Source organism: Phyllobates terribilis, unplaced genomic scaffold, assembly GCF_046119375.1.
Source record: "Phyllobates terribilis strain yellow unplaced genomic scaffold, ASM4611937v1 Scaffold_4__5_contigs__length_816908805, whole genome shotgun sequence".
NCBI classification, from domain to species: Eukaryota; Metazoa; Chordata; class Amphibia; order Anura; family Dendrobatidae; genus Phyllobates; species Phyllobates terribilis.
In genome coordinates, this window is record NW_027362764.1 from 215,667,278 (window position 1) to 215,690,749 (window position 23,472).

At 42.2% G+C, this 23,472-nt stretch overlaps 1 protein-coding gene across 1 annotated transcript in view; it reads left to right on the forward strand.

The window, feature by feature from the left end:
• The window catches only part of LOC141265246 (collagen alpha-4(VI) chain-like), a 429,350-nt gene that overhangs the window by 188,566 nt on the left and 217,312 nt on the right, over positions 1–23,472 (forward strand). The window contains exons 8-12 of the mRNA XM_073678073.1: positions 6,696–7,256; positions 13,182–13,739; positions 14,116–14,691; positions 17,943–18,518; positions 22,270–22,619. Of these exons, the coding sequence (XP_073534174.1) occupies positions 6,696–7,256; positions 13,182–13,739; positions 14,116–14,691; positions 17,943–18,518; positions 22,270–22,619 (2,621 nt within the window). The remainder of the gene's footprint in view (positions 1–6,695; positions 7,257–13,181; positions 13,740–14,115; positions 14,692–17,942; positions 18,519–22,269; positions 22,620–23,472) is intronic.

Below are 23,472 nucleotides of genomic sequence, written 5' to 3' on the forward strand. Positions count from 1 at the left end.
CAGCCAAAGACTCCTCTATCCTTGGTAAGGGGTACGCATCCTTGTGTGTGATACGGTTGATTTTCCGGTAATCTACACACATCCTCATGGTGTTGTCTTTCTTTTTGACTAAGACTAGTGGAGCTGTCCAGGGGCTACAGCTATCCCTGATCACCCCAGCCTCCTTCATGTCTCTAAGCATCCCCTTGGCGTGTTGGTAGTGTGCAGGGGGTACGGGTTGATACCTCTCTTTTATGGGAGGATGGTCTCCCATGGGGATGTGGTGTTCTACCCCCTTGACTCGCCCGAAGTCTAACGGGTGTTTACTAAACACTCTCTCGTACTCTTGAACCACCCGATAGACTCCCTGTTTCTGGTGTGAGGGAGTGGAGTCAGTACCCAAATGTAGTTGCTGACACCAGTCCTCCATTGTTTTCTGAGAGCCGTTACCTTCCTCCGGGGAAGATGGAGGCAAGGGTTCTACGGACTGTATGGAATCTTGATTGATGGTATACAATTTGGCTAGCGTGGCATACCGGGGCAGGTACACTTCCCTCTTCCCAATATTTATTATGCGAACGGGCACCCTCCCATGGCGTACATTGACCACCCCCTGTGCTGTCAAAATGGTGGGCCTACTGTCTGAGTAAACTGGTTCTACCATTGCCTGATAATCTCTACCTCTCAGACCAATAGCTGCCCGGCACCAAATCATCATTTCACTTTTTGGGGGCATGGCAATAGGAAAAGGGTCACACATTCTTACGCTACCAATCTCACCACCGGAGAGTTCTATCTGTTGCCGTCGCATCAGTGCTCGGATCTCTTTCTGGAGCACTCGCTGCTGGCCGGAGCTGGCGTTCTTGGCAACCTGCTGTAAAAGGAAAATCACCTCTGCAAGACAATTTTCAATTACATTAGTTCCTAGAGTTATCTTTGGGTGACTCTCGTGCTTGTCAATGTCTACAATGATCAGTCCCTGTGCCGCCAGTTCAACTCTACCGATTTTAATGGTCACCTCTTTAAATCCAATCTGTGGCACGGGCTGACCATTGCTGGCGATGATACTCAAATCGTCGTCAGGGTAGCGGGTGATATCCGAGTCATTCCAGTACTGCTTGAAGAGCACGTACGGGATAGTGGTAACCTGTGACCCGGTGTCCAGTAGGGCACTCATAGGGATGCCATCCAGTACCACAGGCAAGACTGGACGTCCTCCCACATATCTGTCGCGCCAGTTCGATGGGCCTGATGATCTTTTTCCTGGGGTTTGGCCCTCTACCCCAGGTTGTGCCAGTTTAAAGGACAGTACCTTGCCATATGTCCGGGTTGATTGCAGCGGCGGCAGATGGGTTGTCCGTCCTCGTTGTATCGGTCGCTGGGTCTTCCTCTGGCCGGTGGGGTCCTCCTTGGTCGACGCCACGGGATGTCCTCCGGTCCGGATGCCAGCTGGATCTTCCCTGGAGTGGAAACCTGTAAAGACTGCACAGTTCGGGTTAGCGCGGCAACGCTTTTAGCTAGCTCTTGGACCTGATGGTGCAGGTCTGGAGCCGGGTCATTGTTCAAAGCCTGCGCATCAGCTCCCACAGGCCCTGCCGACAAGGGCGCCGCCTCCTGGTGGTAAGTGGTAGTGGGGCGTCTGTGGGTCACAACGCCACCTGGTGCCGGTTCTCGGAGCACCCGGATGGCTCTGTCCTTGAACTGTGCAAATCCCAGATGAGGGTCCTGTAAGGCCATTGCCCGCAACTGGGTTCGGTGGGCATTGCAATATAAACCCTCTATAAATTGTTCAGTCAACAGCCTGTCCTCGTCTCCCACGCCGTCAGGGTCGGTCTGCTTAATGGCTCTCAGGGCCTCTTGTAGGTTCAGGGCATAGTCCCTTATACTCTCATGTGCCCGCTGTTTGCACCCGTAGAATCTAAGCTTGATCTCGGCTGAGGTGCGGGTATCAAAGGTGTCCCTCAGCCGGGTTAGTATCCCTGCGACAGTCCTCCCCTCAGGTGGCCAGGACTTTACCTCCCTTTGGGCTGCCCCGGTTAATTGGGCCACCAGGATGCTCACTTTTTGCTCTTCTGTGAGGGGATACACCTGGAAGAGGCTATCCAGCTTTTCTCTAAAGTCATGCAGGGTATGTGACTCCCCTGAGTACTGGGGTAGCCAGGCCGCTCCCGGGATATAGGGCATGGTGAAAGGCATGACTGCAGCAGCGGTGGCGCTGGCGGGGGTGGAGGCAGTGAAGCTCTCCTCCGTATCCGACATCTTCCTCCCCCCTAGTGGACCGTGGCCTACCTTGCGATGATCCTCTTCCGTAGGCCGCGGCTCCGCAGTGGATCGTCAGGGTTGAGGACCTTCCGTCGCGCTCCTGTGACGTTGGCGTCTGCTGGGCTCCTTCCAGGACCTTACGCAACGTCCGGACGTGAGGCGGGGCTTCAGTTCTCGCGCGCTTTCGGAGTCCACGCCCCTCTTCTTCCCGCGCGGCGTCCTCAAGATGGCGTCCAACGGCGGGAAAACTCCACGGATGGCGGGAAGAAGGCAGAAGATGGCGCCGGATGGCGGGAAAACTTCGCGGATGGCGGGAAGAAGGTAGAAGATGGCGCCGGATGGCGGGAAACCTCCACGGATGGCGGAAATCTTCACCACTGGTAAGTTTGAACAGTCTTTTTCAGGCACGCAGTACCCGGTGGTTGCGGGCACGAAATCCTGCCGACTACGCCATAAGTTGACGCGCCCCTGGGCCTGTGTCGCGCTGCGTTGCGCACGCGGGAGCTTACCCGGAGCCGGATCTCTTGAGGGTTGTAGTCTCGTGGCGGTGATCCGGTCCGTGCCCAGGGAGTCAGACTAAGTGGCGCTGTATTAGCGGTAGATGTTGGACGACTACGCCACCCGTTGAGTACAGCTAAGGAGCTGCTGCTGCAGGGCAGACCGCTGAGGCCGGTGGTAGGATTGTGCAGCGTGATAGTATAACCCCCAACGGGAGGGGTATGGCCTCAGGGCAGCCGACGTGGATGATGGGGGTAGCAGGAACCACTCGGAGACGGTACGGTGTAGTTCAGGGTCTTTACTGGTGACAAAGATAGACCCTCCCGGAGTACTGGCTAGCGATTGGGGCCTGGTCAGTCCTTGAGCAGATGGGATCTCCCCTGGCCAGGCGGAGTTGTAGGCCTCCCAAACTAACGATACTCTTCCGGCTACCTTGCTAGAGGCGGGTATAAGTAGCCCACGTCCCTGAGTGTACCGTGTGGTGCTCACCCGTATGGCCGGTGACTCGGGGCCTTCTAGTAGCTTCCGCTCCACGACGGCGGTGCTGGTCCCACGCGTGTGACCGTGCCTTCGGCTTTCTGGGCCAGAGGACCTGCAATCCCCTGCCGGTCGGTTTCTGCTGCTGGATAGGAGTTAGTCCCCACAGCCTCGGACTCCGGGTCCGGTGATAACTTCTCAGTCAGGGCGAGCTCTGCAGCTGCCAGCCCCTGACTCCTTGTAGCACTGCTCCCACAGAGCTCCTGATGTTCTTTTCCTATATCTGCTTCTCTGTCTCTACTTCTTCTCTACTCTCTAACCCTGCCTCAGCCCTAGGTTTATATAGGGGAAGTTCTTCCCCTCCCAGGACTGGGCAGGAAGTGTGGCATGCATAGGATCCCTGACCAAGAGACCTCCCACCTGCTCTCAGACATAACATTGCTGTTACTGTGGAAACCAGACCCCTGGGGTGCCACACTTCCATGGACTATTGAATTAATTTCTGACGTATGACAACCTGACGAACACTACACAGCTGACGAAGTGTTCATCAGGTTGTCATACTTCAGTTGTGTAGTGTTTGTCAGGTTGTCCTACACAACTGGCATATAACACTACATTATAAAATTGACAAATCAGGTATCCGTTCCAAAAAGGGGGAACTTGTTGGGCATTTCCACTGTTTAGGCACATCAGGGGCTCTGAGAACGTGACATGACGCCCGCAGACCATTCCATCAAAGTCTGCATTCCAAAGCATCACTCCTTCCCTTCCGAGCCCTGACACGCGCCCAAACAGTAGTTTTCTCCAACACATGGGGTATCAGCGTACTCAGGAGAAATTGCACAACAACTTTTGGGGTCCAATTTCCCCTAGTACCCTCGTGAAAATAAAAATATTGCGTCTAAAAGAGCGTTTTTGTGGACAAATTAATCCGTAAAAATAAAAAAGTGTTTTTTTTTCCACTTTTTCATTTTTACGAATCAATTTGTGAAGCACCTGGGGGTTCCAAGTGCTCACTATGCATCTAAAAGGTGCCTTGGGGGGTCTAGTTTCCAAAATGGGGTCACTTGTGGGGGAGCTCCAATGTTTAGGCACACAGGGGCTCTCCAAACGCGACATGGTGTCCGCTAACAAATTGAATGGAAAATCGGCTCAAATTGTTAGCGGACAACATGTTGCGTTTTGAGAGCCCCTGTGTGCCTAAACATTGGAGCTCCCCCACAAGTGACCCCATTTTGGAAACTAGAACCCCACAATGCACCTATCTAGATGCATAGCGAGCACTTGGAACTCCCAGATGCTTCACAAATTAATCCGTAAAAATAAAAAAGTGTTTTTTTTTCCACTTTTTCATTTTTATGAATCAATTTGTGAAGCACCTTGGGGTTCCAAGTGCTCACTATGCATCTAGATAGGTGCCTTGGGGGGTCTAGTTTCCAAAATGTGGTCACTTGTGGGGGAGCTCCAATGTTTAGGCACACAGGGGCTCTCCAAACGCAACATGGCGTCCGCTAATTATTCAAGCAAATTTTACATTCAAAAAGTCCAATGGCGCTCCTTCCCTTCCGAGCCCTGCCGTGCTCCCAAACAGTGTTTTTTCCCAACATATGGGGTATCTGCGTGCCCAGGGGAAATTGCACAACAAATTTTGAGGTCCATTTTTTCTTGTTACCCCTGCGAAAAAAAAATTGGGTCTAAAGTAACATTTTTGTGAAAAAAGTTAAATGTTCATTTTTTTCTTCCACATTCCAAAAATTCCTGTGAAGCACCTGAAGGGTTAATAAAGTTATTGAATGTGGTTTTGAGCACCTTGAGGGGTGCAGTTTTTAGAATGGTGTCAATTTTGGGTATTTTCTGTCATAAAGACCTCTCAAAGTGACTTCAAATGTGATGTGGTCCCTAAAAAAATGGTTTCGTAAATTTTGTTGGAAAAATGAGAAATCGCTGATCAATTTTTAACCCTTATAGCTCCCTAACAAAAAAAAATGTTGGTTCCAAAATTGTGCTGATGTAAAGTAAACATGTGGGAAATGTTATTTATTAACTATTTTGTGTGACATATCTCTCTGATTTAAGGGCATAAAAATTCAAATTTTGAAAATTGCTAAATTTTAAACATTTTTGCCAAATTTCCGTTTTTTTCACAAATAATCGCAAGTGATATCAAAGAAATTTTACCACAATCATGAAGTACAATATGTCACGAAAAAGCAATGTCAGAATCAGGGGGATCCGTGGAAGCGTTCCAGAGTAATTACCTCATAAAGTAACAGTGGTCAGAATTGTAAAAATTGGCCTGGTCATTAACGTGCAAACCACCCTCGGGGGGAAAAGGGGTTAAAGACCTCTGTTATGCTGGGCAGGTAATACTCGTGGTATGTCCTAAGAAAGACAATTTATTATCTTCCATAGCCTTTAGAGACTATAAGAAACAAGCCCCTCTTTACTTAATGTTCCCGCGTCCCTGGCACTGCTCCCGGTGTCTGCTGATGTCATGGCACAGCCAATCAGTGAGCTCAGCCGCTCTGCATGAGTAGAGGGAATGCTCCCTTGAGACCCACTGAACTCACTGGCTGCCACACTGTCAATGTCACATCAGCGGCAGCTAATTAAGTAAAGAGCGGTTTATTTTGTATAATAACCTGCAGCTGGAGACAAACATTTTTTGGAAAGGGTACAACTACTTTAAATCTTTTTATCTGGCCCTGAGCTTGCAATCTTGAAAAATACATTTACCAAAACTGTCTAAAGTCAAAATTGTATTTGTTGTCCACAGCAACCAATCAGAGCTCAGCTTTCATTTACTTAAATTGCTCTATTTAAAACGTATCTCCAGTGTCACAAGAAAATGACTGTAGTGCAGGATTCTGCAGTATAATCATTTTTTAAAATCACTCTTTTAGAGACTTTTGTTGATAACCCACAGCACGGACCGCCGAAGTCTGTACTGTGGGCCGCACTAAACTGAGCAGCGTTCTTCTGCTGTTAGGTTACTGTCTTCTGTTCAAGAGTAAGTGTCATAGGAGTCTACAGCGCTCGCTCGTGCATTGAAGACTGTAGCCTAGCAGCAGAACGACGCTACTCAATTTAGTGCAGACTTTGGGTGGTCCGTGCTGCGAGCTATCAGCAAAAGTCGCTAATATAGTGATTTAGAAAAATGATTGTACTGCGAAGCCCTGAGTTATAATCATTTTCTTGAGAAACTGAGATTGCTTTTAAGGAAAACTTTGCGATGACAAAGACAGTTTTTCTTTAGAACTGTTTTTATAAATCTTCTCTTGTGTATTGATTTGGTCTTTTATAATAACTGATTATTGTGTTGTCACTGAAAGGGTGCCTATAAATATATCAAGAGTACCTATCAATGTGGGGACAAGTGTGTTTAGAGCCCCACATCATATAGATGTACAATGTTAGTTGTCAGTTATCTGTTGTCAGCTATGTAACCATCTGTTCCCTAATTTTCCTCCATGTAGGTTGCACTGATACTGAAGAAGCTGACATTTACTTCCTCATCGATGGCTCTGGCAGCATTTACCCTGAGGATTTTGACGACATGAAAACCTTTATGACTGAATTGATGAACATGTTTCAGATCGGTGCAAACAGAGTACGCTTTGGGGTTGTACAATACTCCGATACTCCACAGATTGAATTTACTATCAGTCAATACACCAATCAAAAGGGATTAAAGGCAGCGGTACAAAGAATTGATCAATTAGGCGGTGGCACCAATACAGGCGAAGCTCTAAAATCAATGAAGGCTCTCTTTGCCAAAGCAGAAAGCGAGAGACCTCATAAAGTTCCCCAGTCCTTGATTATTATTACAGATGGAAAGTCTCAGGATCCGGTGACGGACGCAGCCGCAGACATCAGAGGCAGTGGCATCAACATATTTGCTATTGGTGTGAAGGAAGCCGTGCAGGAAGAGTTGGTGAACATTGCTGGAAGTAAAGACAAAACGTTCTTTGTTGATAATTTTGATTCCCTAAATTTGATAAAGAATGATTTGGTCCGTGATCTATGTACACCAGCAGGTAGGTTTTCGAGATCTGAGGGGAATGATTGTGCATTTTTTACCTATACAGGTAATGTTATCACTATTGGAAGAGTATAGGAGAAGGTGATCATTTATCTGAGGCTACAGTATGTCATAGGAAGTCACGTAATAACAAAGTTCAATAAATGCAAACTTTCAATGTAATGCAAACACAGAGATGGGGAAGGACTGTGCAGATACTTGCAAACTTTAAGCAAACATTGCTTCAAAGGTATCTGGGACCCCAATAACTTCTATTAAACTACTAGTACAGTCATAAAGTGGATTTTACCCATATAAATTCATGCCTGAACTATAGATTTCACTTGGAGATATGCGGATCACTTTGCGCAACCCCGGTCCATAGTCCAGGTTAGTGCTTTCTGTCTCTGTCCATGGACAGGAGCTGCACAAATTTCCTGATTTTTCCCAGTGCAGTGTTTGATTCACTGGCCTGGCAAGAAATCTTCTGTGTGGCGTATGACGCACAGGTGACATCTCGCTAGACCGGCTAATCATAAGCCAAATCTAGTAACAAAATTCATGCAGCTCCTTTACACTGCTAAAAAGCACTGACCTGGACTGTAGACTGAGGTTGCACAATGCGATCCGCTTATCTAAGATTTTACTGTACAGAAAAAAACGTTTTATTAAATATATAAATTGGGCCTTCTTATTGCACCCTTTGCATGGCCAAGGACTCCATGCACTTTCCCGCCCCCACAATTAGCATGGGGCGCACTGTCCCTTAGCTTGATTGACAGTGCTTTCTTGCCCAGAGTGAGCAATGCTTTAACTTTAACTCATATATACACACTGACACTTCTGGAGCCCAGTGGCATGCACACAGTGTTAGTAAGTGTGGGCTCTCCTAAACGGTCTGATTTAAGTATTCAATAATTTTATTTTTTATATTATTTTTTTACGGGCAGCATTAGCAGTAAAATCTATAGTACAAGCATGTTTTTTTAATAAGGGCTACGTAGCCTATATGACTGTACTATTATTATTATTATTATTATAGCGCCATTTATTCCATTGCGCTTTACATGTGATAGAGATATACTGTACATAGCAAAAACATTTACATAATCTTAACAAAATGAGTCAGCGACTGGTACAGGAGGAGAGAGGACCCTGCCCTGTAGGGCTCACAGTCTACAAGGGATGGGTGAGGATACAGTAGGTGGGGGTAGAGGAGGTCATGCAGTAATGTGGTGGGGCGTTGGTTACTGCAGGTTGTAGGCTTGTCGGAAGAGGTAGGTCTTCAGGTTTCTTTTGAAGGCTTCCATGGTAGGCGAGAGTCTGATATGTTGGGGTAGAAAGTTCCAGAGTAGGGGGGATGCGCGGGAGAAATCTTCTATGCGATTGTGGGAAGAGGAGATAAGAGGGGAGTAGAGAAGGAGATCTTGTGAGGATCGGAGGTTGCGTGCTGGTAAGTACCGGGAGACTGGATCACAGATGTATGGGGGAGACAGGTTGTGAATGGCTTTGTATGCCATGGATAAGGTTTTGAACTTGAGTCTCTGGGCAATGGGGAGCCAGTGAAGGGATTGACAGAGGGGTAAAGCCGGGGAATAACGGGGGGGGACAGGTGGATAAGTCGAGCAGCAGAGTTTAGGATAGATTGGAGGGGCGCAAGAGTGTTGGAAGGGAGGCCACAGAGCAGGAGGTTGCAGTAGTCAAGGCGGGAGATGATGAGGGCATGCACTTGTGTTTTTGCAGAGTCTTTGCTGAGGAATGCACGGATCTGGGAGATATTTTTGAGTTGGAGTCGGCAGGAAGTGGAAAGGGTATGGATATGTGGTTTGAAGGAGAGATCAGAGTCCAGGGTTACCCCAAGGCAGCGAGCTTGTGGGACTGGGGAGAGTGAACAGCCATTGACGTTGATGGATAGGTCAGGTGGGGGATATGAATGAGAGGGTGGAAAGATGATAAACTCTGTTTTATCCATGTTAAGTTTTAGAAATCTGGCAGAGAAGAAGGATGAGATGGCTGACGGACATTGTGGGATTTTGGTTAGTAGGGAGGAGATATCAGGTCCAGAGAGGTAGATCTGTGTGTCATCAGCATAGAGGTGATACTGAAAGCCGTGAGACTCTATGAGCTGTCCCAGGCCAAAGGTGTAGATGGAGAAGAGCAGAGGTCCTAGAACTGAACCTTGGGGGACACCGACAGATAGGGGGCGAGGTGAGGAGGTGGTGCATGAGTGGGAGACGCTGAATGTCCTGTCTGTTAGGTATGAGGAGATCCAAGATAGGGTCAAGTCCGTGATGCCAAGAGATGAGAGAATCTGTAGTAAGAAGGAATGGTCGACTGTGTCAAAGGCAGATGACAGGTCCAGAAGGAGGAGGATGGAGTAGTGTCGCTTGGATTTGGCAGTTAGTAGGTTGCTGGTGACTTTGGTCACGGCAGTTTCAGTCAAGTGATGCGGTTGGAAGCCAGATTGTATGTGGTCAAAGAGGGAGCAGGAGGAGAGGTGGGAGAACAGTTCAAGGTGGACATGTTGTTCTAGTAGTTTTGAAGCATAGGGGAGAAGTGATATGGGGCGATAGCTAGTCAGAGAGGATGGGTCAAGGGAGGGCTTTTCGAGGATGAGTGTGATTGAGGCATGTTAGAAACATGAGGGGAAGACAGCAGTTGTTAGTGACAGGTTGAAGAGGTGGGTTAGGGTTGGGATGAAGATTGTGGTAAGGTTAGGGAAAAGGTGGGATGGGATTGGGTCAAGTTCGCAGGTGGTGAGGTGTGATTTGGAGAGTAAAGAGGAGACTTGACCTTCTGTAATGGTGGAGAAGTGGGGTTTGGAGGAGGAAGGTTGAGTAGATATGAGGAGGGGCTGTGCTGACTTAAGGCAAAAGCTTTATTTGATGGTGTCAATCTTCTGCTTGAAGAATGAGGCAAAGTCTTCGGCTGAGATGAGAGAAGAGGGAGGAGGCGCTGGGGGATGAAGGAGAGAATTGAAAGTGTTAAATAGCTGTTTAGGGTTGTGGGACAGGGAAGATATGAGAGATGAGAAGTATGTTTGTTTGCTGCAGTGAGTATGGACTTGAAAATGGTGAGAGATTGTTTGAATGCGATGAAGTGCTCGATGGAGTGAGACCTTTTCCATCTCCGCTCCACAACCCTGGAGGCCCGTCGCAGTTCTTTAGTAAGTTTGGTGTGCCAGGGTTACGTGTTGATTGTGCGAGCTTTGGTATTTGTGAGAGGGGCGATCGAGTCGAGAGCTGCAGCTATTGTGGTGTTATATGAAGCGGCAGCAACATCTGCATTGTGTAAGGAATTTATGTCTGTAAGAGGGAGGAGGGATTCAGAGAGTGAGTGTAGGTCAAGGTGTTTGAGGTTTCTGCGAGCGTGTGTAAGTTTGTGGAGTGGGGATTGTGCACCTGGAGAGGAGAGGGTAGAGAATGTGAGGGGGTTATGGTCAGAGAGAGGGAGACGTGAGTTACAGAGGTTAGATAGGGAACAGAGGCTGGTGAAGATGAGGTCCAGTGTGTGGCCATCTTTATGAGTAGCTGCAGAAGACCATTGAGCAAGGCCGAAGGAGGAAGTGAGGGATAGGAACTTTGAGACAGACGAGTGGGAAGTGTCAATGGGGATGTTGAAGTCACCCATTATGATAGTGGGGATGTCAGCGGAAAGGAAGTGGAGCAGCCAGGTGGTGAAGTGGTCTAAGAAAGTGGTGGTGGTGGCTAGCCCTGGAGGTTGGTAAATGACGGCCAGTTGGAGGTCAGAGGGGGAATAGATGCACACACAGTACACCTCAAAAGAGGGGAGTGTAATGGAGGGTGGCAGTGGGATTTGGGTGAAAGCACAGGTATCTGACAGGAGAAAACCTACGCCTCCACCATGTTTGCCGTTGGGGCGTGTGGGAAAGGTGGAATCCGCCATATGAAAGTGCAGCTGGGGAGGCTGTGTCAGAGGGGGTGAGCCAGGTTTCGGTGATGGCGAGGAAGGAAAGTTTGTTAGTAATGAAAAGGTCGTGGATGTAGGAAAGTTTGTTGCAGACGGAGCGAGCATTCCATAGAGCTCCTGTTAGTGCAGCTGAGGAAGTGGGGATTAGTTGGATGGGTATGAGGTTAGAACTAGCAGATTAATTGGCTTTTGGGGGTGACAGACTCCCTTAAAATGTTGGGTCTTAGAGCATATTTTATAATCATCAATATTTTGTCTTTATAAAACCTTTGTATGAAAATATATTAATAGTTATGTTTTCTAATGAGATAAAACTCCTAATTGATTAACAATTTGCCAAGATAAATTCAATGTTACTATCTATCTATTAGTTTACAATGGGGCTTGAAAGTTTGCAAACCCATCTGAATTTTTCATATTTTGCAGAAATGTTAACTAAAAGTAGATCAGATTTTCACACAAAAAACGTTTGGGGCTGGAGGCCCGGATCATTGATGCTAGCGACACCCCTGATGTGAAACTTTGGTTTCAGTGTCTGGTATAATCCCCCTGTGCAGAATTATCTGCTTCTAAATGTTTTCAATAATTGTTTATGAGTCCTGCTCATTGACTTGGAGGAATTTTTTAACATTCCTCCCTACAAAACAGCTTAAATTCTGTTATGTTGGTAGATTTTCTCCCATAAACTGTTTGCTTCAGGTTCTTCCCCAACATTTATTTAGAATTAAGGTGATTGACTTTAATTTGCCTATTCCAAAACTTTAACTTTATTCTTCTTTAACCCGTCTTTTCTAGTCATGCTTTGGGTCATTGTCTTGGTGCATGAATCACTTTCTCTTTGTTCTCAGCTCCTTGACAAAAATTCTGAATTTATTGTTTTGTCAATGATAACAAGCCATCCCAGACCAGATGCAGCAAAAAGGCCCAAACCATGATATTACTACCACCATGTTTCATAAATTGTATAATGTTTTTATGCTGCAGTGCAGTATCTTTCTTTCTCCAAACAAAGCGCTTCTCATTTAAACCAAAAAAGCTTTTCTTCCCATCTGACCACAAAACATTGTTCCAATAGCCTTCTGGTTTGTTCAGGTGACCTTTACTAAACTGTAGACGGACAGGTACGGGCAGTAAAGTTATTTTTGAAGAGCAGTTGCATTTTCATTGCAATCCTGGCATTCACACCATTGTTGTTCAGTGTCCTCTTGATGGGGGGCTCATGAACATTGACACTAGCTAACGTGAGATAGGCTTTTAGGTGCTGGGAGGTTATCTTAGGTTCCTGTGTGACCTTACGGATTATTATGTACTTTGCTCTTGGAGTAATCTTTGTTGGCGATCATTCCAGAGAAGGGTAAAAATGGGCTTAAATTTCCTTCATTTGTACACAGTTAGACAGTGGATTGGTAGAGTCCAAATTTATTAGAGATAGTTTTATAAAATTTTCCAGCCTCATGAGCATCAACAAGTCTTCCTCTGAGGTCCTCAGAAATCTCCTTTGTTTGTGCCATGATACATTTTCACAAACATATGATGTGAAGAAAAGACTTTGATAGATTCCTGTTTTTTAAATGTAAACAATCCGCCCACTTACACCTAATTGTCATTAAATTGATTGAAAACATCAAAATCTACTTGCACCTTGAAATCATCTGCTAATCCTAAAGTTTCACATACTTTAGACACCGACAGACCGACAGACATGTGACACTGGATTATTTTCCTGTTTTGAAGAATGAAAAAGTCTATTATTTTTGACTCATTTGTTTGATTTGGTTTTGTTTATCTACTTTTAAGACTTATGTAAAAATCTGATGTAGTTTTAGGTAAAATTTATGCAAAAATATGGAAAATTCTGACGATATCACCACTGGATATGTTTGTCTGTCTGCCTCTCTTTTTGTAAATAAAGTATAATAAATTATTTAGAAATATTATTACATATGTATACATTTTCTACTGTGTATGATCAATGATTTAGATATTCAATATCTTTCTTTTTTTCCTGCAGCATGTAAAGACATGAAAGCAGATATTCTATTTCTGATTGATAGTTCTGCCAGTATTGAAACGCCTAATTTCCAAAAAATGAAGGAATTCATGGATTCATTTGTGAGTCAAGCGGACATTGGTCCTGACAAAGTCCAGATTGGTTTGATTCAGTTCAGCTCAGAAACACAGGAGGAATTTCCACTTAATAGGTATAAACAGAAGGATGAACTGGAGGCCGCCATAGCAGATATCCAGCAGATGCAACAAGGAACAATGACAGGGGCCGCTTTACAAGATGCATTACCATACTTTAGCGCTGCCAAGGGCGGAAGACCAAACATAAAGCAATATCTTATAATAATCACAGACGGCGAGTCACAAGATGAAGTCTCACAACCGGCTGCTGCTATTAGGAAGAATGGTGTTGATATTTATGCTATAGGGGTACTCAATGCAAATAATACACAGCTTCTGGAGATTACTGGACAGCAAGATCGAGTTTACTTTGAGGACACTTTTGATGCCCTTTTGTTCTTAAACAAGATCATCATCTTTGAGATCTGCAATCCTATAGACTGTGAGTTATTCTTTTATTTGGATTTGGATAGTCATATAGGTGTTAACTATGACAAATCTGCAGAGATCTATGCCAACCACATTGGATTATTTATTATATCTAGCAATAAAATGAAGTCATAAAACTGCATTAATGCTTGGTCTTTCCTCTTTCCTCTGGATTCTTTGCATGCTGTCCAGATTAAAACGGGGGCCATACATACACTCTTCCTTCCAACTTTCAGGGTTCCCATGTAAATACAGATAGCCATGAATGTATGGCCACTTCTCAACTCCTGCGAAAGGGCTTTGTTCTCAAGAATATTAATTCTTAGAATATCTCTAAGTGTCTCTTTGACTGACCCTATGAATCTAAATATGTTCATTTTTCATTGCAGCTTGTAAAAAGACAGAAGTTGCCGACATCATATTTTTAGTAGACGCCTCAATCAGTATCACGGTTTCTCAGTTTAAAATCATGCAAAGGTTTATGGAGGCTGTAGTAAATGACTCTATGGTTGGAAAGGATTATGTCCGGTTTGGTGCTGTGACATATAGTACAACACCAGAAGAACAGTTCTCTTTGAATGCTTTCTCCACTAAAGCCGATGTATGGAAAGCTATACATGATATGAAACGGACAAAAGGGCTGACCTATACTGCCACCGCTTTAGAGTACACTCATGGAAGATTTGATCCAGCTTACGGTGGTCGTCCAAACGTTAATGATATTATCATTCTCATCACCGATGGGGCAACCAGTCCTCCAGATAAACCCAAGTTAGACACCGTGCCCCAAATTTTGAGGAACGATGGAATCACTATCTTCGCTGTTGGAGTTGGTGCTGCCAAAAAGGAGGAGCTTGAAAAGATATCTGGTCAGCCAGATAGATGGTTCCTTGTACAAGATTATAATTCATTGGAAGGCCTGCATGCCAATATAACTGAAGTGGTTTGTGATCAGTCTCAAAAAGGTAAGTAGGAAAGTAAGGCTAAGGGTTAAAGTAGTTCTATAGTGACAAAGAAAATGAATGAATTAGAGAAAGAGAACCGGATTCCAGCGATGTATTACTTAGTTAACTGGGTGTAGCAGTTGTGTTACAGAGTTTTTTGATGTAGCGTGAAGCAGAGCTGAGAAAGTTAACTGTGCCCACACAACAGCTTTCTGTGTACATGGTCTATTAACAGTGAGCTGCTTATCACAATAGGGGCGTGATCGGACCAGGGTTTACATGCACTGTGGTCCAGGTAGTGTTAATCTTCTGGTGACAAAACATTAATTGTATGGAAACAACAGCATACAGCCTGATAAGTGACAAATCACTTAAATCTGTGTCTCAGCCCCTACCTCATGCTGCCCTGAGAGTACATAGAAAAAACCTGCTGACAGATTCCCTTTAAGGGTGTGCCATCTACTCTTTTGATTATGTGGCACTCCTAGACTTGTCCAGGTGCACATGTGCCTGGATTAAACATTGTTTTTACACAGACCACAGCAACACTTTTAATATTATTATTATTTTAATATTATTAGGAGACTGATAAAGCGCTTCTAATACATTATAGGGGTAAATCTCCTTGTCAGATGAATCCATAATCTGTCATTACTGCTTCGATAAAATGCTTGTATACAGTTGACCCTAAAATCTTTGCCACTGATGTCTCCATATAATGGTTTGCATGCTCATTTGATGTCAAGATGCATAGCCATATTTCAACATCAGCATGTTAGGAAATGTTTGCCGATTTGCGGTCGCTTAATAGCTTGATTATACAGGCAGACTGCACTTCTGATGCTCACTGAACGATCAGTAATAGATCACTCAGTGTGTATAGGACGATGCGCTGCTTTGGACAAATCAAAAGATCACTGCAGTGTTTTGCTTGTTGGTTGGGTGATCGGCAGCCTATTTGGACTGCATGGTTATCGTGAAATGAATATTCCTAGGAATGCTCATTCACAATTATCGTGTAGTGTAAATAAATATTTAGTTTAATGAGACAAAAGATGCATTGAATTTGGTGGTAAAAATAAAAGTCTGAACTTTAAAGCACCACGCCAGCATTTTTTTTCAGCGCTGGAGTGGCGCTTTAAATGTAAGCACCCTTCCCCTGTTCTTATACTCACCTACCGACGGCTTCAACTTTTATTGACGCCGTTCCAGTCCTGCGACTCTATCTTGTGCCTGTAACTTCTGACTGGCTGAACGTCAGAAGTTACATCACAAGAGCTCAATGCAAATCTATGAGAGTCAGAACGAGGCCAGAACGAGGCTCTCATAGAGATGTATTGAGAAGTGACCTCTGACGCGCTCCATGAAACACTGGAGGTGCCGGCAGGCCTGCGTAACAGCGTGGCAAATCAGGGATGTTCGAGGGCGGAGCCGATTTTTTGCGAACAAGCCCGAACCTCGAACACTAACCCGAATTTGAAATGCCGAACAAATTTGCTCAACACTACTCACAAAGTCATGGCATAGGTGCGTATCTTTTAAACACTCCTTCAATTATTGCCATAGCAAGTATAATTAAAGGGATAGAGTATAAAAAGAACACATACAATATGCTAATATTAAACATACAAAGTAAGTTTTTGCAAATATTCACAACATATCTATAAAAACACACTTAAAGGGATCTTGTGAGAAACTTCTACACCCCCAAATCATTTATAACAGTGTAGCCCTTTAAATGATAAGGAACTGGATTCCAATTGTGGAACTTATTTTTATTCCAAGACCCACTGATTAAAATGAACTTTGTTCGTGGGACAACCCCTTTTACCATTTTGCTTTGAGTTGGAGAAGCAATCTATGTCTATCTCCCCTTTGTGGCAGAACTTCTGCTTGTTCTATTCTTGCAAATATTAGTATATTTGGTTCACTATTATGTGACATCTGTACATAATTAGCAAGAAGTAGCGACCCCACACCTCAGTTTAAGAGACTTTAGTGCTCACTAAACCTTTTATAAGGGATCAAATAGTCTTTCCTATATGAAATGATGAATACTACATAAGTGGCTTTGCAGTATATGCAAATTATTTGTTCTGATGACATGTACCGCCCATCTGCAGCAATTTACCTTTAGAATTAAACTTCCAAAAATGACATTGACCACAAGTATGGTTTCCCTGTGGGATCGTTTGTTGAAACCAAGTCTGTGTGACTGATAATATTGCTATTCACCAAAATATCTTTAAAACTACGGCTTAGTTTATATAAAATGAATGGTTTTTTTGTATAGCTATTTCATGTAAGTCTTGGTCACCATTAGTAATGTGCCAATGTTTCAACAGGGCTGTTTTGATAAGGACTTCCATGGGGCTTCAGTCTGAAACAAAACAGAATTCCGGTGTCTGTCGCTTTGAAAAATCACAAAATGTTTACACAACTCCAAGTTTTAGTGTTTTCACGCCAGTTTCTCCCAGGTCCGCCAAAATAGGCGAAGCTGGAGCCGGACAGGGACGTGACACCACATTTTCTCTGATTCTTGACGAACTGTGGCGTTCTTTGTCAGAAATCTTTGAATAGAGTAAGATGTGTGGCAAGGGGCACAGAAGCACAAACCACTCCTCAGATGCTCCTAATTCATTAAGAGGCGTGTGCTTTTAATGAATCAGGAGCGTCTGACTCCAGCACGACCCCTCATCAAGACTGGCATGAACTTGATGAGTCGGGGTCTACATCTTCTTTTCTATATTTTGACACATCCTGCTTATTCAGGTTTTTTTTTTACTTTTTTTCTAGTAATTTATTTAATGCAGATAGTGGATAGCTACTCTGAGAGAACTATTTTCTGAAATCTTGGGCTTGTTAACAAAATTTGTCAGCCAAATTATTAATACATCGCAGACATGTAAATCAGCCATGAGGTATGTTTTTTTTAACATAAAATAAATAAGAATCATTATAATGCAATAAAGACTTAGCCGAGGTAGGTTTTCTGTAACCAGTGGTTACGATTTGATTATCTTCAATTGTAATCTTAACATCTAAAAACTTCCAAAAAGTTTGAACTTTAGCATTAAAAGGGATACACTTGACCTAAACTAGAGCATATGTTATTACATACTTTTTCTTGCAATGCAGATAAAACTATAAAGAAATGTCAAAATCAATGACAGAGTAAATACTGCAACATTAATGTACAGGAATATCCTATATATAAAATTATTTTAGTTGCGAGGCATATACTAATGCTTTGGTTATATATTTTTTTTCAGATTGTGCCTATGAAATGATTGACCTTGTGTTCCTTATTGATGGATCAGCCAGCATACAACCCAGTGACTTTACCATCTCAAAATCCTTCATGAAAAAAATAGTGGACAGTTTCACTATTGCACAGAATAGGGTTCGTATTGGAGTGGCGCAGTACAGTAATTACCCTCAGAAGGAATTCTTCCTGAATGAACACTTCTCCAGCTCAGCCATGAAACTAAACATAGATAACATTGTCCAGCTAAAACAGAATACCTATACTGGAAAAGCCCTGAAATTTGTCAGCCAGTTTTTTGATCCTTCCAATGGAAGCCGTAAAAACCAAAATGTCCATCAATATTTAATAGTCATGACAGATGGGGAGTCTCACGATAATGTGTTTGAAGAGGCTGCAGAGCTGAGAAGCAATGGAGTCACAATTTTCTCTGTTGGAATTGGCATCAAAAATAGTTTTGAGCTTGTTCAGATTGCAGGTACACCACAAAATGTGTTTTTGGTGGAAAATTTTGAAGTGCTGGACTCGATCCGAGGACAAATTGTAACCCAAGTGTGTGAGCCAAGAGATGAACCATCCCAAGGTAAGAAGCTCAGATATATTGTAACTAGAGAGATACTTACTACACCTAGAGGAAAGACAATTTCCTTTCAAAGGCTTTCCTTACAAAAAAAAATTTCTAAGATGTCTGGATAATATTCTTTAGCATTAGGGCTCACGCAGACAACAGTATTTTCAGTCCAAGTGCAATTCGACAAAACATCAGATCGCACTTGGATCAATGTAATTCTACGGGGCCGTGTCCGATTTGCATCTGATATTCGGATCGCACACGTCCATGCCATTCAATGTGTGCGTGGAGTCTGTGGACTGCACTCGGATGACATGTTAATGCAATCTGGTTTCTGCGCACTGACAGAATGGAGAAAATGCAGAATTTTTTTTCCCATCTTCTCCACATCCAAGAAAATCACATCCCTCTATAATCACTCTGACCAGAATTTGAACAGAGTGTGATTAGCATAAATCGGCTCGATTCTCTCAAATGAGAGAAAATACAGTGGTGCGACTCTAGCCTTATACTTCAAATTATAGCTTGCTAATCGCAGGATTTATTCTGATTGCTATTTTTGAAATTTTTTACCCTTGAATAAAAATATGTTGCTTTTTGTTTAATGAGTTTTTGTCTTCCTTTGAAATAAGAATTAGGGAAGATAGGTTGAATTAGATGAACTTATATCTATTTTCAACCCTACTATGTTACCAATATTATTTTAAGGGTATTGCTAATACTAGGGAACCAGTTGTGAACCATTTACTGGGGTCATAAATATATTATTCATTGGAGTATGAACTACATACATTAATATCTAACATCTCTTTCAGCGCTTTAAAGAGGTATTCTAAAGTTTGGAGGTTATACCCCAGCAATCAGGAGGTTATTCCTTTAATTTACAATTCCAACTGCTAGAAAATAAAAATGAAGGCATACAGCTTTTACTTGTGTCCCACGTTTACTTTTTACTTGCATTATTAAAGAACACATTAGATGGAGCCAGAGGACCATTGCTCGTTCTACAGAATGCTGTCATTCTTTGAGCTACATATTCAACGTGAACAAACTGTCTTCTCCCCAGTAAAGCTCTATCCACACTTGAAGCATAGTGTCCTTTTTGAATATCAATAATGTCAATCAGACCCCTTGACTGAATGGTGGTATAAAAATGTGTATCTAAGAAATTTATTAGTTCCTAAATATATTTATAATGAGAAACAATCACAAGGAATTTATAAATAAAGGTACAACACTGAAATGTAAGTGTAAATATTCTTTTTTTGCTTGTGATACCATTTATCAAACAATTAATTGTTTTCAATACAATATATAATACTTGCCAACTAATGTGAGCAAACCATAACATTGATTTAAAAATAATAAACACTTTTATTACAATTATCCAAACTTGCCATGTACTTGTACAAGCATGTAAGATGGAAAGTAGAGCTGAGTAGATAATATATAGATTTGAGAGTAAACTTTAAATGAATTCATATAATTTCTGGCTCATTATGGCTTTGGATTCCAGTAGCAGTGTTGTCAGCAGATAAGACCAAGTCAGTGCAAAGATGAATTGAATTTACTTTGAATTTCATACAAAGTTTTAATTTGCAACAACTGTAATTTTTTCGATTTGGTTAAAGGCTGCTATTTACATTGATTCTTTTTAAGGTTGGGAATAAAAAGAAAATATTATTGTCATCTCATTACTGATAAAACGCAAGGAAAAAAACAGGAAAAACAAAACAAAATGAGCATTTACCATATAGCAAGTAAATAAGTAAATAGTAATAGTACATGTAAATAACATATGGTGCTTAGTTAACGCTCTTTTTATCAAAAGAGCATAAAAGCCATCACACCGCGACAAGGTGTACCCATCGGGATAGTCCTCTCCTTTCTATAGTATTAAAACCTTACCTTGTGCCAAAGACCTTAATGTGAATAAGGACAAAACAGGACTGGGTTCCGACTGAAACACCCATCCATGGGAAGCTGTGTAGATGAAATACTTAGCTCACAAAGGTGTGGGGGGGGCATCGCTGTTTGTACAAAGTACAAGAAATTACAAAAAAAAAAACAAATAAATGAGGCGGTCTATAAACTAGTATACCTGAAAAGTGAAAAAGCACGTTCACACATTTCACAGACATAGCCCACTTTTGACCTATCTTGTTGCCACAGCTCACTGACAATCCTCTGTTGGCTCCCTTTCTCTTTCCGTGTTTGCTCTTGTTTGCCGTCTTTACTCTGGTGTCTCTGGCCCTAAATAGACCTTAAGTGACGTCATGATGCCACATTTAAAGTGGAGAAGATTAAAGATCATAGAGAAAAGTGGAGTAGAAGGGAAGAAGTGGGCCAAGTAAGGAAGAGGAGGGGAGCTGTAGTGTCAGGAAAGTAAACAGTACAAACAGTACATAACCCTTCTTACTTATCCCCGAATTGCCTTTCTTCCACAGATAATATATATCCCCTAGTCCTCTGTAAGGTCTGTGGAAGGAATAAATCATATGAGACTTCAATGTATAATATCTTCTTTTACAGAACATGACAGTGCTACATTTCTGCAGTCATGTTTTTTTTCATATCACCATCTATATTAAAAATATATATATATATCTTGCAATTTTAACACCTGCACCTGGGGTTAGTTTACACTCCCACTACCTATTCTGAACAGATCACTCTTCAGAAGTCTCATCATCATCATATAAGAATTACAATGATATAAAGGCCTTGTTCACACGTTCAGTATTTGGTCAGTATTTCACATCAGTATTTGTGTTTCAATGATTTTTATTGGGCATTAATTTTTATATGGGGAAGGGAAAGGGGAAAATGGGAAGCAAGGGAAGGGAAATATTTATTAAGGAAGGGCAACAAGGAAAGAAAAGGAAAGAGGAGGAGGGTAAATAAGGGGAGAACAAAGATTGTATAGTCATATTTGTACAATTTCATGAATGTGAAACAGGAACATCTGAATAAAGTCTTAGTGTGGTTTTACTTGCAGCTTTTTTGCAAAAGTGTTGCTTTTTTCAGTGACAAAATGTTAACCACAATAGAGAAATATTAAGCACATTACAAACAATGTAATTTTTTTGTGTGGAGTTTTCTTCACACTTTTGGAGTGTTTTTTTGACTCTATAAGAGTATGTTCATACTTCTTTTCCTGAAAGTACAAAATGACTGTTTTTCAAGCAGAAGATGATTCAGGAATTGTTCCTTTTCTCTGGAGTCTTGTAAAATTGAAGGTTTTTTAATGTTTTTTGGTAATTTTGAAACACTTTTTCGACTTTTTTCTCCGTTGGCATTCTTTTAGCTTTTTTTTTTTCATTTTTTAGATATGTTTTTAAATGTATTGAACAGTGAAGAAAACGCTAACTTTTTTTTAAGCAAATATACTGACAAAACGGTCAAAAAGAAGCCCGGGAATCTTCAAAGTATCATTTTAGTCTACCCATTGATTTTTTATTGTAAAGTTTTGAGCATCTTCCTACCAGAAGACTGTACATGTTACTTATTTTAAACACTTTAGTGTATTTGAAAGCTTGAATTATATAAAAGATATTCAAAAGTGTAAACATATGAACAGCAAGACTTTTTCTGCCAGTTTTTTGAGCAGACCCACTCAAAAAAAACATCCGAAAAAGATGCAGTGTGACCATACCCCAACAGAGTACTTGTTTGGCCAAAACCATTACACCCAAAATATTAGTAAATACTTTTTAATAAAGTATAAAGCTATTCATCATAATTCCTTTTATTTTGCACCTAGATTGCAGAATTGATATTACAGTAGCTGTTGACTATTCCAGAAGATCTAGACCATCTACTGCATCTCAGCTACAACAGAAACTGAATCACTACCTTCCAGAATTGCTGAAACATGTTTCAACCTTGAGCAACCTCAGTTGTGCTTCTGGATCGCAGATAAACATCAGCTTCAGCTTTGTGGTTCCACGTCTAGATGGATCATCTTATTTTGACTCTAAGTATGAAAGCTATAATGAAGATATCCTCAGGAAATTCATAGATGCCCAGTCGACCTTGGATACATTTTTGAATGTTAGGTTCCTTGAAACTCTTTGGACGAATTTCAGGACTTCATCTAAAGAGAGAGCAAAGGTGAGCACAATGTTATAGATGAATATATCACCAGTTTTAATCAGAGTTTTTTATACCACTGCTTTACAAACATTGGGTTGTAGCTCCTTCTAGTCCTTTTATTGTAACTTCTGTCTAGTAAAAATCATCAATTTGACCCCTGTAATATGAGGTCATTTCAGACAACTTATGGGAAAATCTTTGTGGCCATATACTACTCGTTATAGATGACAAATACTTTGGCAGGTGCTCTGAGGCTTTTTCTATAACAAGCATTCTGCGGGCATATAGTATAATATGTTTGTGAGCCTGTATAAACCCGGGCAGCAAATGACTGCCAATCGGTTTATGTGTAGCCAGTTGGTTGTCATTTAATAGCCTATTTTGGCTTGTGTAAAAGGGCCATACAGTTGTGAGAAACTATGAAACCTCTCCTTTAATTTTATAGTTTTACTCATCAGGACATGATAAAAAGAACATCCTGGTCCTCAGAAGGACAAATTTACACTGTATCATTATTTATTTAACACAGTCTAGGCTAAAATGCTTATGCAATATGTGAAAAATTATACCCTTATTGCTATTATAGGAATTAAGGGAGAAAGTATCAGCCAGGTGCTGCTTATCAAATGCTCTTGATTAATCTTTCATTAGCAAGTGTGAAAACCTATATGAAAGCAGACATTTTGGCAGTTTGCTGGTCTCCTGCTTTCAGATATGAGCTAACAGAATGCCAAGGCATAAAGGTGTCAGCAATGACCTTACTGAAGCAATTGTTGCTGCCCATTAATTTGGAAAGGGTTATAAGACAATTTCCAAACAATTTGGAGCCCCTCATGCTACAGTGAGAAAGATTATTCACAAATGTAAACAT